Raw genomic sequence first — 12,682 nt, 5'->3', positions numbered from 1 at the left:
ATGAGGAACTCGTGGCTCAGTGGAAAGAGCACGGGTTTTGGAGTCAGAACTCATGGGTTCAAATCCTGGCTCCACCAATTGTCAGCTACGTGACTTTGGGCAAGTCACTTCACTTCTCTGTGCCTCAGTTCCCTCATCTGTAAAATGGGGTTTAAGACTGTGAGCCCCCCGTGGGACAACCTGATCACCTTGGAACCTCCCCAGCGCTTAGAACAGTGCTTTGCACATAGTAAGCACTTGATAAATGCCATCATTATTATTATTAATAATAAATATGTACAAGGAAAATAAATGGAGTAATAAATCTGTACTCCTCTCTCACATTCAACCCAAATACTCAATCCATCATTAAATCCTGTCGGTTCCATCTTCACAATGTTGCTAAAATCCACCCTATCCTCTCCATCCAAACTGCTACCCCGTTAATCCAAGCATTTATCCTGATCCTAAAATGGGGATTAAGACTGTGAGCCCCCCGTGGGACAACCTGATCACCTTGTAATTTCCCCAGCGCTTAGAACAGTGCTTTGCACCTAGTAAGCGCTTAATAAGTGCCGTTATTATTCTTCTCTGTGCCTCAGTGACCTCATCTGTAAAATGGGGATGAAGACTATGAGCCCCACGTGGGACAACCTGATTACCTTGTATCTACCTCAGCGCTTAGAATAGTGCTTGGCACATAGTAAGCGCTTAACAAATACCAGTATTATTATTATTATTATTTTTATTATTTGGGGAGTCCGAAAGGACAGTAAACGGACACGTTCCCTGCCCGCAACGAGCTGACGGTCTAGAGGGGGGCAATGGGCATGAATAGAAATAAATTAATGGTGGATCTGGATATAAGGACTATAGGGTTGAGGGAGGAGGGAATAAAGGGAGCAAATCCAAGTGCAAGGGTGACGCGGAAGGGAGTGGGAGAAGAGGAAATGAAGACTCAGTCAGGGAAGGCCTCTTGGAGGAGGAGATGTGCTTTTAATAAAGCTTTGAAAGTAGGGAGAGTGATCGTCTGCCGGAGGCGAAGGGGGAGGGAATTTCAAGCCAGAGACCCCCTCCTCTTCGACCACCAACAGGGAATAACCTTGGCGTGACCTTGCAGACTGATATGTTTGATCAATCAATCAATCGTATTTATTGAGCGCTTACTGTGTGCAGAGCACTGTACTAAGCGCTTGATGGTTTCCAAACACGTGATTATAGAGGGGTTTCTTCTTGGGGGCTGGGGGCTTGCCCCATGAGGGTCCCGGAGGCTTCTCTGAATTACGTACTCAACACGAGGAGGTCCTAAAGGGAATTAAAAAAAACTCAAAATCACGATGGCACTCATCGCGCGCTTACTCCGAGACGAGTCCTGGGTGAAGCCCTGGGGGAGATATATCCCAGGCGCTTAGTACGGTGCTCTGCATACAGTAAGCGCTCAATAAATACGATTGATTGATGGCAAAATGATCAGATTGGGTACAGTCATTCATTCAATCGTATTTATTGAGCGCTTACTGTGTGCAGAGCACTGGACTAAGTCCCTGGCCCACATGGGGTTCGCAGTCTCAGGGGGTGAGGGAAGCAGTGTGGCCTAGTGGATAGAGCCCGGCCTGGGAATCAGAAGGACTTGGGTTCTAATCCAGCCTCCACCGCTTGTCTGCTTTGTGATCTTGGTCGACTCCCTTCGCTTCTCTGTATTTCAGTTCATTCATTCATTCAGTCGTATTTATTGAGCGCTTACTGTGTGCAAAGCACTGTACTAAGCGCTTGGGAAGCACAAGTTGGCAACATATAGAGACGGTCCCTACCCAACAGTGGGCTCACTGTCTAGAAGGGGGGGAGACGGACAACAAAACAAAACATATTAACAAAATAAAATAAATAGAATAGTAAATATGTACAGTTCTCCAGTTTGCCCTCCTATTTAGACTGTGGGCCCCATGTGGGACAGGGACTGTGTCCACCCCGATTATCTCCTATCTACCCAATGCTTAGAACAGTGCCTGGCACATAGTAAGCACTTAAAAAATACCCTAGTTATAGTTAATTAGGTCTTTCATCCCCATTTTCCAGAAGAAGACTTTGAGAGAGAGGTGAACTGATAACTGCGGTGTTTGTTAAGTGCTTACTATGTGCCAATAATAATAATTATAATGACATTCATTCATTCAATCGTATGAATTGAGCGCTTACTGTGTGCGGAGCACTGTACTAAGCGCTTGGGAAGTACAAGTTGGCAACACATAGAGACAGTCCCTACCCAACAGTGGGCTCACAGTCTAGAAGACTGAAGAATAAATGACAACATTGATTAAGTGCTTACTATGTGCAAAGCACTGTTCTAAGCACTGGGGAGGTTACAAGGTGATCAGATTGTCCCACGGGGGGCTCACAGTGACATTTATTAAGTGCTTACTATGGGCAAAGCACTGTTCTAAGCGCTGGGAGTCCCACAGGGAGCTCACAGTCTTCATCCCCATTTAGACTGTGAGCCCACTGTTGGGTAGGGACTGTCTCTAGATGTTGTCAACTTGTACTTCCCAAGCGCTTAGTACAGTGCTCTGCACACAGTAAGCGCTCAATAAATACGATTGATTAATTGATTGATTTACAGATGAGGGAACTGAGGCCCGGAGAAGTGAAGTGACTTGCCCAAAGTCGCACAGCTGACAAGTGGCAGAGCCGGGATTTGAAACCATGACCTCTGACTCCAAAGCCTGTGCTCTTTCCACTGAGCCACACTGCCAAGCACTGTACTAAGCGCTGGGTAGATACAGTATTATCAGGTCCCATATGGGGCCTGCAGTCTAAGTAGGAGGGAGAACAGGGATCATCATCATCATCATCATCATCAATCGCATTTATTGAGCGTTTACTATGTGCAGAGCACTGTACTAAGCGCTTGGGAAGTACAAATTGGCAACATATAGAGACAGTCCCTACCCAACAGCGGGCTCACAGTCTAAAAGGGGGAGGCAGAGAACAAAACCAAACATGCTAACCAAATAAAATAAATAGAATAGATAAAATATATATATAAAATAGATTTTAAAAAGACAAAATAGAATAGATAAAATAAATAGAATAGATCATCATCATCATCATCATCATCATCAATCGTATTTATTGAGCGCTTACTATGTGCAGAGCACTGTACTAAGCGCTAGGGAAGTACAAATTGGCAACATCTAGAGACAGTCCCTACCCAACAGTGGGCTCACAGTCCCAAAGGGGGAGGCAGAGAACAAAACAGAACAAAACAAAAGGATTGCATCCCCATTTTGCAGATGAGAGAACTGAGGCCCGGAGAAGTGAAATGACTTCAACCCAGCCTGGGGGGAGGGAGAGGAGGGTAGGACGGCCCCCCACAAACCCACGAGGGTCAGTGAGCCAAGGAGGGGAAGCCAGGGCGAGGCCGGGACCAACCCCTCGGCCACCCAACCCCAGCCAGGACCACCCAACGCGACCCTCGGGACCCTCAGTGCCGGCCGGACACCTCACCTGCAGGACGTCGATGTTGGCGTTGGTGAAGTCGATGTTCAGGAGCTTGGGGAGGGGGACGCCGGACCCCAGCATGGCTGGAGGGAGGACACGAGCGCTCCGTTATTCACCTCGCAACGCGGATAACCTCCCCGTAACTGAGCGGTCCCTCTTGACCTTCGAACTTTGACCCCCGGCTCATCCGTCCGAAAGCCAAGGGGGTGGAAAGTTTAGGACCTAAGGCCCTGGGGTCAAATAGAGGGGCCGGTTCCCCTTCTGCGGGCTTGTGGTCACCCTAGGGGGTTAGCCCAACCGAGCCATCCTATTTTCTGAGTGCTGTACTAAGCGCTTGGGAGAGTCCAAACCCACAGAATTGGTAGCCACGGTGGTAGCCACGTTCCCTGCCTACAAGAAGCTGACAGTCCAGTGGATAGATCACGGTCTGTGAGTTAGAAGGTCATGGGTTCTAATTCCACTCCTCCACTTGTCTGCTGGTTGACCCTGGGCAAGTCACTTCACTTCTCTGGGCCTCAGTTCCCTCATCTGGAAAATGGGGATTCAGTCATTCATTCAGTTGTATTTATTGAGTACTTACTGTGTGCAGAGCACTGTACTAAGCGCTTGGGAAGTACAAGTTGGCAACATATAGAGATGGTCCCTATCCAACAGAGGGCTCACAGTCTAGAAGACCGTGAGCCCCACGGGGGAGAGGGAAGTGTCCAACTAGATTTCCTTGTAGTAATAATAATAAATAATAATAGCATTTGTGAAGCGCTTACTATATGCCAGGCATTGTACTAAGCGCTGGGGTGGTTACAAACAAATTGGATTGGACACGGTCTCTGTCCCACATGGGGCTCACAGTCTCAATCCCCATTTTACGGATGCGGTAACTGAGGCCCAGAGAAGTGAAGTGACTTGCCCAAGGCCACACAGGAGACTAGTGGCGGAGCTGGGATTAGAACCCATGACCTTCAGGCTCTAGTCACTACCCAGAGCTCAGTACAGTGCCTGGCACATAGTAAGTGCTTTACAAATACCATTATTATTATTACTATTATTAGTGTTGAGTGCTAAGCTGTCTATTAATCCCCACCACAAATTTGAAGACTTATTAAAATCACACCTCCTCCAAGAGGCCTTCCCAGATTAATCCCTCAATTCTTCTCCTCCCTCTCCCTTCCGTAACCTCATTGCCCTTGGATTTATCCCCCTTATTCATCCCTCCCTCAGCCTCACAGCCCTTACTTCCAGATCCATCCTTTATTCATTTCTTTTAACGTCCGTCTCCCCCTTTACACTGTCAGCTTGTTGTGGGCAGGGAACATTTCTACCAGTTCTGTTCTATTGCACTCTCCCAAGAGCTTAGTCCAGTGCTCTGCACACAGTAAGCGCTCAATAAATACCTCTGATGGATTGATTGATTATGGTGACTAGAAGGCAGTGAGATGGACCTAATCCTGTACAGCTTCTAGACTGTGAGCCTGCTGTTGGGTAGGGACCGTCTCTATATGTTGCCAATTTTTACTTCCCAAGCTCTTAGTACAGTGCTCTGCACACAGTAAGCGCTCAATAAATACGATTAATAATAATAATAATAGCTCCCAATCTAAGAGGGAAGGGAGATCCGGTAATAATAATAACAATAATAATAATGATAATAATAATAATGGTGTTTGTTAAGCGCTTACTATGTGCCAAGCACTGTTCTAAGCGCTGGGGTAGATACAAGGTGTTCAGGTTGTCCCACGTGGGGCTCACAGTTTTAGTCCCCATTTTAAAGATGAGGGAATTGAGGCACAGAAAATTTGCCCAAAGTCACACATTCATTCATTCATTCATTCAATCATATTTATTGAGCATTTACTGTGTGCAGAGCACTGTACTAAGCGCTTGGGAAGTACAAGTTGGCAACATATAGAGACGGTCCCTACCCAACAGCGGGCTCACAGTCTAGAAGTGATCCCCACTTTACAGATGAGGAAACGGAGGCCCTGAGAAGCGAAGTGACAGGCCCAATGTCACACAGCGGACAGTGGAGGATCTGGGATGAGAGCCCAGGTGGTCTGACTCTCGGCCCCGGGCTCTCTCAGCCGCTGGGAGTCTTGCCTTACCATTCATGGCTGGCAGGAATGCCAGCTTGAAGATCTTTCGGACTAGAAGTTCCATGATTGAGACCTTGAGGGGAGAAAAGCGTGATTTAAAGACAAGTCTTCAAAAGAGATTATTTTTCTCACACAGTCTCTCTCTCTGTCCATCTCCCACATCTCTCTCTGTCTCTGTCTCTTCTCCCTCTTTCTCTCCTTCCCTCTCTTTCTCTTTCTGCCTCTCTCCCTTTCTCTTTCCCTCTGTCTTCTTTTCTGTCTCTCTCTCCTTCTCCCTAGTCTTTCCCTTTCTCTCTCCTTCAATCTCCATCTTTTTCTCTTTCCGCTTCTGTCCCTTTCCCTTTCCCTCTCCTTCTCTGTCTTCTTCTTTCTGTCTCTGTCTCCTCCTCCCTCTCTCTCTCCTTCCCTTTCTGCCTTTTTCTCTTTCCACCTCTATCCCTTTCTCTTTCCCCCTCCTTCTATTTCTTCTCCCTGTCTCTGTCTCCTTCACCCTTTTTCTCTTCTTCCCTCTCTGCCTTTTTCTCTTTCTGCTTCTCTCTCTTTCTCTTTCCCTCTCTTTGTCATCTTATCTCTCTCTCCTTCTCCCTGGTCTCTCTCTGTCTCCTTCTCTCTTTCTCTCTCCTTCCCTTTCTGTCTTTTTCTCTTTCCCCTTCTCTGTCTTCTCTGTCTCTCTCTGTCTCTGCCTCCTCCCTTTCTCTCTCCTTCTCTCTCTCCATCTTTTTCTCTTTCCTCCTCTCTCTCTTTCTCTTTCCCTCTCTTTCTCTGTCTTCTCTCTGCCTCTTTTTTCGTCCCTCTTTCTCACTGTGTGTCTCTCTTTCTCTCCCTCTCACGCTGTCTTTTTCTTCCTCTCTGTCTCCCCATCTTTCATTCTCTCCCTCTCTTTCTCTTTCCTTCTGTCTCTCCATCTTCTTATCTTTCTCTCTCACACTCTCTCTTTTTCCCATTCTCTCTACATCTGCCTGTCTCAGTCTTTCTCCGTTTCTCTGTCTCTCTTTCTCTTTCCTTCTCTCAGTTATCTACATTGGTCTCTCCCTGTCTTTCTCATTTTCACCATCTCCCTCTCTTTCCCCCTCTTTCTCCATCTTCCTCTGTCTCTGACCCCCTGTCTCTCTCTTTCTTTCTGTCTCTCTCTTTCTCCATCTATACCTGCCTGTGTCTTTCACTGTTTCCCTGTCTCCTTCTCTCTCCCCATCTCCATCTGTCTCTCTGTCTTTCCCTCACTCTTTCTCTCCTTCCCTCTCTCCATCTTCCTGTTTCTCCATTTCTCCCTCTCTTTTTCTCTTTCCTGTCACCATCTTCCTCTTTTCTCTGTCTCCCTGTCGTTCTCTCTCTTTTTCTTTTTCCTTCTTTCTCTATCTTCTCTTTCTCCCTGTCTCCCTGTCTTTCTCCTTCTCTCTTTTTCTCCTTCCCTCTCTATCTTCCTATTTCTCTCTGTCTCTCTGCCTCTGTCTTTCTCTGTCATTCTCTTCCTCTCTCCCTCTTTTCCCCTCTCTCTCCATCTTCCCCTGCTCTGTCTCCCTGTCTCTCACCCTCTCTTTCCCTTTATCTCTCATCCGCCTGTCTTCATCTTTCTGTTTCTCTGTCTCTCTCTTTATCTCTTTCTCTCCATCTACATCTGTCTCCCTCCCTCTTTCCCTCTCTCTCCATCATCCTCTCTTCCTCTGTCTCTGTTTTTCTCTCTCCCTTTCTTCATATTCCTCTATCTCCCTGCTACATCTCTCATTCTTCCCCCCTTTCTCTGTCATTCTCTCTCTCTTCCTATCTCTCTCCTTCTCTCTTTCTCTCTCTATATATCTGCCTGTCTCTGTCTTTCTCTCTCTCAATCTTCATCTGTCTTTCCATCTCGCTGTTTCTCTCCCCCTCTCTCTTTCCCTCTCTCCATCTTTCACCATTTCTTTCTGTGTTTCTGTCTCCCTGTCTTTCTCCCTCTCTCTTATCTTTCTCTCTTTTCCTCTGTCTCCATCTTCCTCCTTTTTTCCCTGCCTCTCTGTCTCCCTGAATTTCTCTCTCCCTCTCTTTCCCCCTCTCTCCATCTTCATCTGTTTTTCTCTTCTCTCTGTCTCCCTGTCTTTCTCTTCCCCTTTTTCTCTTTCCCTCTCACCCCATCTTCCTGTTTCTTTCTATCTCCCTCTCTTTCTCTGCCTCTCTCTCCACCTTCCTCCATTTTTCTCTCTCTCATTTTCTCCCTCTCTCCCGCTCTCTTTCCATCTTCCCGTTTCTCTCTGTCTTTCTGTCTCCCCATCTTTCCTCTCTCTTACTCTTTTCCCCTCTCTTTCTCCATCTTAGAGAAGCAGCGTGGCTCAGTGGAAAGCACTGGCTTGGGAGTCGGAGGTCATGGGTTCAAATCCCGGCTCTGCCAATTGTCAGCTGTGTGACTTTGGGCAAGTCACTTCACTTCTCTGGGCCTCAGTTCCCTCATCTGTCAAATGGGGATGAAGACTGTGAGCCCCCCGTGGGACAACCTGATCACCTTGTAACCTCTCCAGCACTCAGGACAGTGCTTTGCACATAGTAAGTGCTTAATCAGTGCCATTATTATCATTATTATCTTCCTCTCTTTCTGTCCATGTTTTTCTCTCCTCTGTTTCTCTCTTTCCCACTCTCTACATCTTCCTGTTTCTGTGTCCCTGTCTTTCCCCGCTCTCTCCATTTCTCTGTCTCTCTGTCTTTCTCTCATTCTCTCCATCTCCTCCTCCTCTCTCTCTCTCCATCTTCCTCTGTTTCTCTCTGTCTTTCTGCCTCCATCTTTCTCTTTGTACCTTTCTCCATCTCTCTTTCTCAGCCTTATCTTTCTGTCCCTCCTTCTCCCCTGCTGTCCTCCCCACTTTTTTTCCGAGACTTTCACGCATCTCCCTGGACTCCAAACACCTCCTCCCTCACACACACACAACACACAAATGCACACAGACACACACTCACACACACACACTTCTCTGGTTCCAGGACAAAAAAATTCCCAGGGCAATACTGAACTCTCCCCTAGGGATCCCGGCTTCCTGTCCTTTTTCCTTGGGAAACTGAAACAGGCAACTCACATCAAAATTTCCGACATTTGACGTCTTCAAGGTCAGGGAGGTCCTTTGAAAGAGAAGAATTTCCAACATCATCATCAACTGCATTCATTCATCTTTTAGGATATTGGTTACCACGTGCCAGACACTGTACTAAGCGCTGAGATGGATACAACCTAATCGGGTCCCTGTCCCACGTGGGGCTCACAGTCTCAATCCCCATTTTCCAGATGAGGTCACTGAGGCCCAGAGAAGTGAAGTGACTTGCCCACAGTCACACAGCAGACAGTGGCGGGGCTGGGATTAGAACCCAGGTCCTTCTGGAGGCCCGGACTCTTTCCACTAAGACAGTCACTTCACTTCTCTGGGCCTCAGTTTCCTCATCTGTAAAATGGGGATTCAATTCGACTCCATCCTACCTAGGTGTGAGCCCCATGGGGGGACAGGGACTGTGTCTGACCTGATTATTTTGTATATACCCCAGAGCTTAGAACAGTGCTTGGTGCAGTAAATATTTAACTATATAAATTTAATATGATTTATATATTATAATTTACATAATATAATTTATGATTATAATATAGTTTAATAGAATTAAATTATATTAATATATAATTGTTAGTACAGTGCTAAGTGCTTAGTACAGTGCTCTGCACACAGTAAGCGCTCAATAAATAGGATTGAATGAATGAATGTTATCATTTTTATTTAAATATCTATAATTCATTTATTTCTATTGATGTCGGTCTCCCCCTCCAGACTGCAGGCTCTCTGTGGGCAGGGAATGTGTCTACCAACTTTGTTGTACTGTCCTCTCCCAAGCGCTCAGTACAGAGCCCTGTGCGTGATAAGTGTTCAATAAATACCACTGATGGATCACTTGATGTTGGAGCCGGGAACAAGAGCCATGTAGAAGAAACTCTCGTATTTAGGGGAAGCATCCCGGAATAGCGGATAGATCCCAGGCCTGGGAGCCGTATGACCTGGCTTCCAATCCTAGGCCTAATCACCTCCTGCCTGCTGTGTGACTTTGGACAAGTCACTTCCCTTCTCTGGAGCCTCAGTCCCCTCATCTGCAAAAAGGGGATTCAATCCCTGGCCTCCCTCCTGCTTATCCCGTGACTCCCAGGATGACCTTGTGTCTCCTCCAGCGCTTAGTACAGTGCTTGGAATATAGTTCAGTCCCCCCATCTGCAAAATGGGGATTCAATCCTTGGTGTCCCTCCTACTTAGCCCGTGACTCCCGTGATGACCTTGTATCTCCTCCAGCGCTTAGTACAGTGCTTGGAATATAGTAAGCGCTTAACAAACACCACCGTTGTTATTATTACTTTTCCAGCTTGGTGCTGATCATCAGTTTATCATCCTTCACGGAAAAAGTGGCCAGAAGTTCGGGCTCCTGGGAAGAGAAAGTGGGGAAGAGTGAAAGGGAATATGGGAATGGGGAGTCAGTTGATTCCCACCTCCTGACGGCCTCCTCCTGCCATCCGGGATTCATTCATTCATTCAATTCATTCAGTCGTATTTATTGAGCGCTTACTGTGTGCGGAGCACTGTACTAAGCGCTTGGGAAGTCCAAGTCGGCAACATACAGAGATGGTCCCTACCCAACAACGGGCTCACAGTCTAGAAGGGGGAGACGGACAACAAAATAAAACATGTGGACGGGTGTCAAGTCATCAGAATAAATAGAAATAAAGCTAGATGCACATCATTAATAAAATAAGCTGTCTGCTAATTCTGTTGTACTGGCCTCCCCCCGACAACCCTCCTGACACTCAGTCCAGTGCTCTGCACCCAGTAAGCACTCAATAAATACCACTGACTGATTGATTTTGTTGTACTGGACTCTCCCACGTGCTCAGTACAGTGCTCTGCATGCAGTAAGCGCTCAATCAATACCATTGATTGATTGATTATTCTCTAGACTGTCAGCTCCTTGTGGGCAGGGAACATGCCTACCCTGTTGGATCAGACTCTTCCAACCATTCAGTCCATTCATTCCTTCATTCAATCGTATTTATTGAGTGCTTACTGCATGCAGAGCACTGTACTAAGCGCTCGGGAAGTACAAGTTGGCAACATGTAAAGACGGTCCCTACCCAACAACGAGCTCATTCATTCATTCATTCATTCATTCAATCGTATTTATTGAGCGCTTACTGTGTGCAGAGCACTGTACTAAGCGCTTGGGAAGTACAAGTTGGTGACATATAGAGACGGTCCCTACCCAACAGCGGGCTCACAGTCTAGAAGCGGGAGACGGACACCAAAACAAAACACGTGGACGGGTGTCAAGTCGTCAGAATAAATAGAAATAAAGCTAGATGCACAGCATTAACAAAATAAATAGAATAGTAAATATGGACAAGTAAAATAAATAGAGTGATAAATCTGTACAAACATATATACAGGTGCTGTGGGGAGGGGAAGGAGGTAGGGCCCGTTGTTGGGTACGTTGCCAACTTGTACTTCCCAAGCGCTTAGTCCAGTGCTCTGCACACAGTAAGCGCTCAATAAATGCGATTGAAGCAGCGTGGCTCAGTGAAAAGAGCATGGGCTTTCAAATCCTGGCTCCGCCAATTGTCAGCTGTGTGGCTTTGGGCAAATCACTTAACTTCTCTGTGCCTCAGTGGCCTCATCTGTAAAATGGGGATTAAGACTGTGAGCCCCCCGTGGGACAACCGGATCACCTTGTAACCTCCCCAGCGCCATCATTAAATGAATGAATGAGGAGAGGCCCAGCGTGCTGCACTCAGGAAGCGCTCAATAAAGCCCCCCGTTGGATTGACAGAGGGGGTGGAAGGGAGAAGGATCTCCGTCCCCGTGGGCTTCGCCCGGCCCTGGCCTCTCACCACATCCAGGAGGCAAATGGTGGTCACGACGTCGTTGGGCTGGTCCACCTCGACCTCCGCGTTGGCTAGCACTCTCACCAGAGCCCTGTCCTTCTGCAGGGTCACAGTCGGGGGCTCGGGGACCGTGATCTTGATCGTCAGCGGCCGGGATTCCGGATACTGCTGGAAGACCTGGAAACGCCCGGGAAATAATAATAATAATAATGATTGATTGGCAGGGCCGGGATTTGAACCCACCACCTCTGACTCCAAAGCCCGGGCTCTTTCCACTAAGCCATGCTGCTTCTCTTTTAGACTGTGAGCCCACTGCTGCGTAGGGACTGTCTCTATATGTTGCCAATTTGTACTTCCCAAGCGTTTAGTACAGTGCTCTGCACACAGTAAGTGCTCAATAAATGCGATTGATGATAATAATAATAACGGTATCTCCCCCTTCTAGACTAGTGACTAGTCTTCTAGACTGTGAGCCCACTGGTGGGTAGGGACTGTCTCTATATGTTGCCAATTTGTACTTCCCAAGCGTTTAGTACAGTGCTCTGCACACAGTAAGTGCTCAATAAATACGATTGATGATGATAATAATAATGGTATCTCCCCCTTCTAGACTAGTGACTAGTCTTCTAGACTGTGAGCCCACTGGTGGGTAGGGACTGTCTCTATATGTTGCCAACTTGTACTTCCCAAGCACCTAGTACAGTGCTCTGCACACAGTAAGCGCTCAATAAATACGATTGATTGATTGATTCTAGACTGTGAGCCCACTGTTAGGTAGGGACTGTCTCTATATGTTGCCAACTTGTACTTCCCAAGCGCCTAGTACAGTGCTCTGCACACAGTAAGCGCTCAATAAATACGACTGATTGATTGATTCTAGACTGTGAGCCCACTGTTGGGTAGGGACCGTCTCTATATGTCGCCAACTTGGACTTCCCAAGCGCTTAGTCCAGTGCTCTGCACACAGTAAGCGCTCAATAATAATAATAACAATGGCATTTGTTAAGCGCTTACTATGTGGAAAGCACTGTTCTAAGCGCTGGGGGGGGGATACAGGGTCATCAGGTTGTCCCACGTGGGACTCACAGTCTTCATCCCCATTTTACAGATGAGGGAACTGAGGCCCAGGGAAGTGAAGTGACTTGCCCAAGGTCACACAGCAGACGTGGCGGAGCTGGGATTCGAACCCATGACCTCTGGCTCCAAAGCCCATGCTCTTTTCCACTGAGCCACGCTGCTTTTCTAAATCAATTCA

The 12,682-nt window shown here is 47.1% G+C and overlaps 1 protein-coding gene across 1 annotated transcript in view; it reads right to left on the bottom strand.

Annotated features, from left to right (window-relative positions):
* Window positions 1–1,260: 1,260 nt before the first annotated feature.
* BPIFB4 (BPI fold containing family B member 4) overlaps window positions 1,261–12,682 on the bottom strand; it is a 32,259-nt gene continuing 20,837 nt past the window's right edge. The window contains exons 12-17 of the mRNA XM_038750072.1: window positions 11,434–11,604; window positions 9,910–9,977; window positions 8,603–8,645; window positions 5,577–5,640; window positions 3,484–3,560; window positions 1,261–1,284 (exon numbers count right to left, since the gene is read on the bottom strand). Coding sequence (XP_038606000.1) covers window positions 1,261–1,284; window positions 3,484–3,560; window positions 5,577–5,640; window positions 8,603–8,645; window positions 9,910–9,977; window positions 11,434–11,604 — 447 coding nt within the window. The remainder of the gene's footprint in view (window positions 1,285–3,483; window positions 3,561–5,576; window positions 5,641–8,602; window positions 8,646–9,909; window positions 9,978–11,433; window positions 11,605–12,682) is intronic.

This window comes from Tachyglossus aculeatus, chromosome 8, assembly GCF_015852505.1.
Source record: "Tachyglossus aculeatus isolate mTacAcu1 chromosome 8, mTacAcu1.pri, whole genome shotgun sequence".
In the NCBI taxonomy this organism is placed as follows: Eukaryota; Metazoa; Chordata; class Mammalia; order Monotremata; family Tachyglossidae; genus Tachyglossus; species Tachyglossus aculeatus.
Note: the sequence above shows the minus strand (reverse complement) of the source record. Positions and strands in the feature narration are given on the sequence as shown.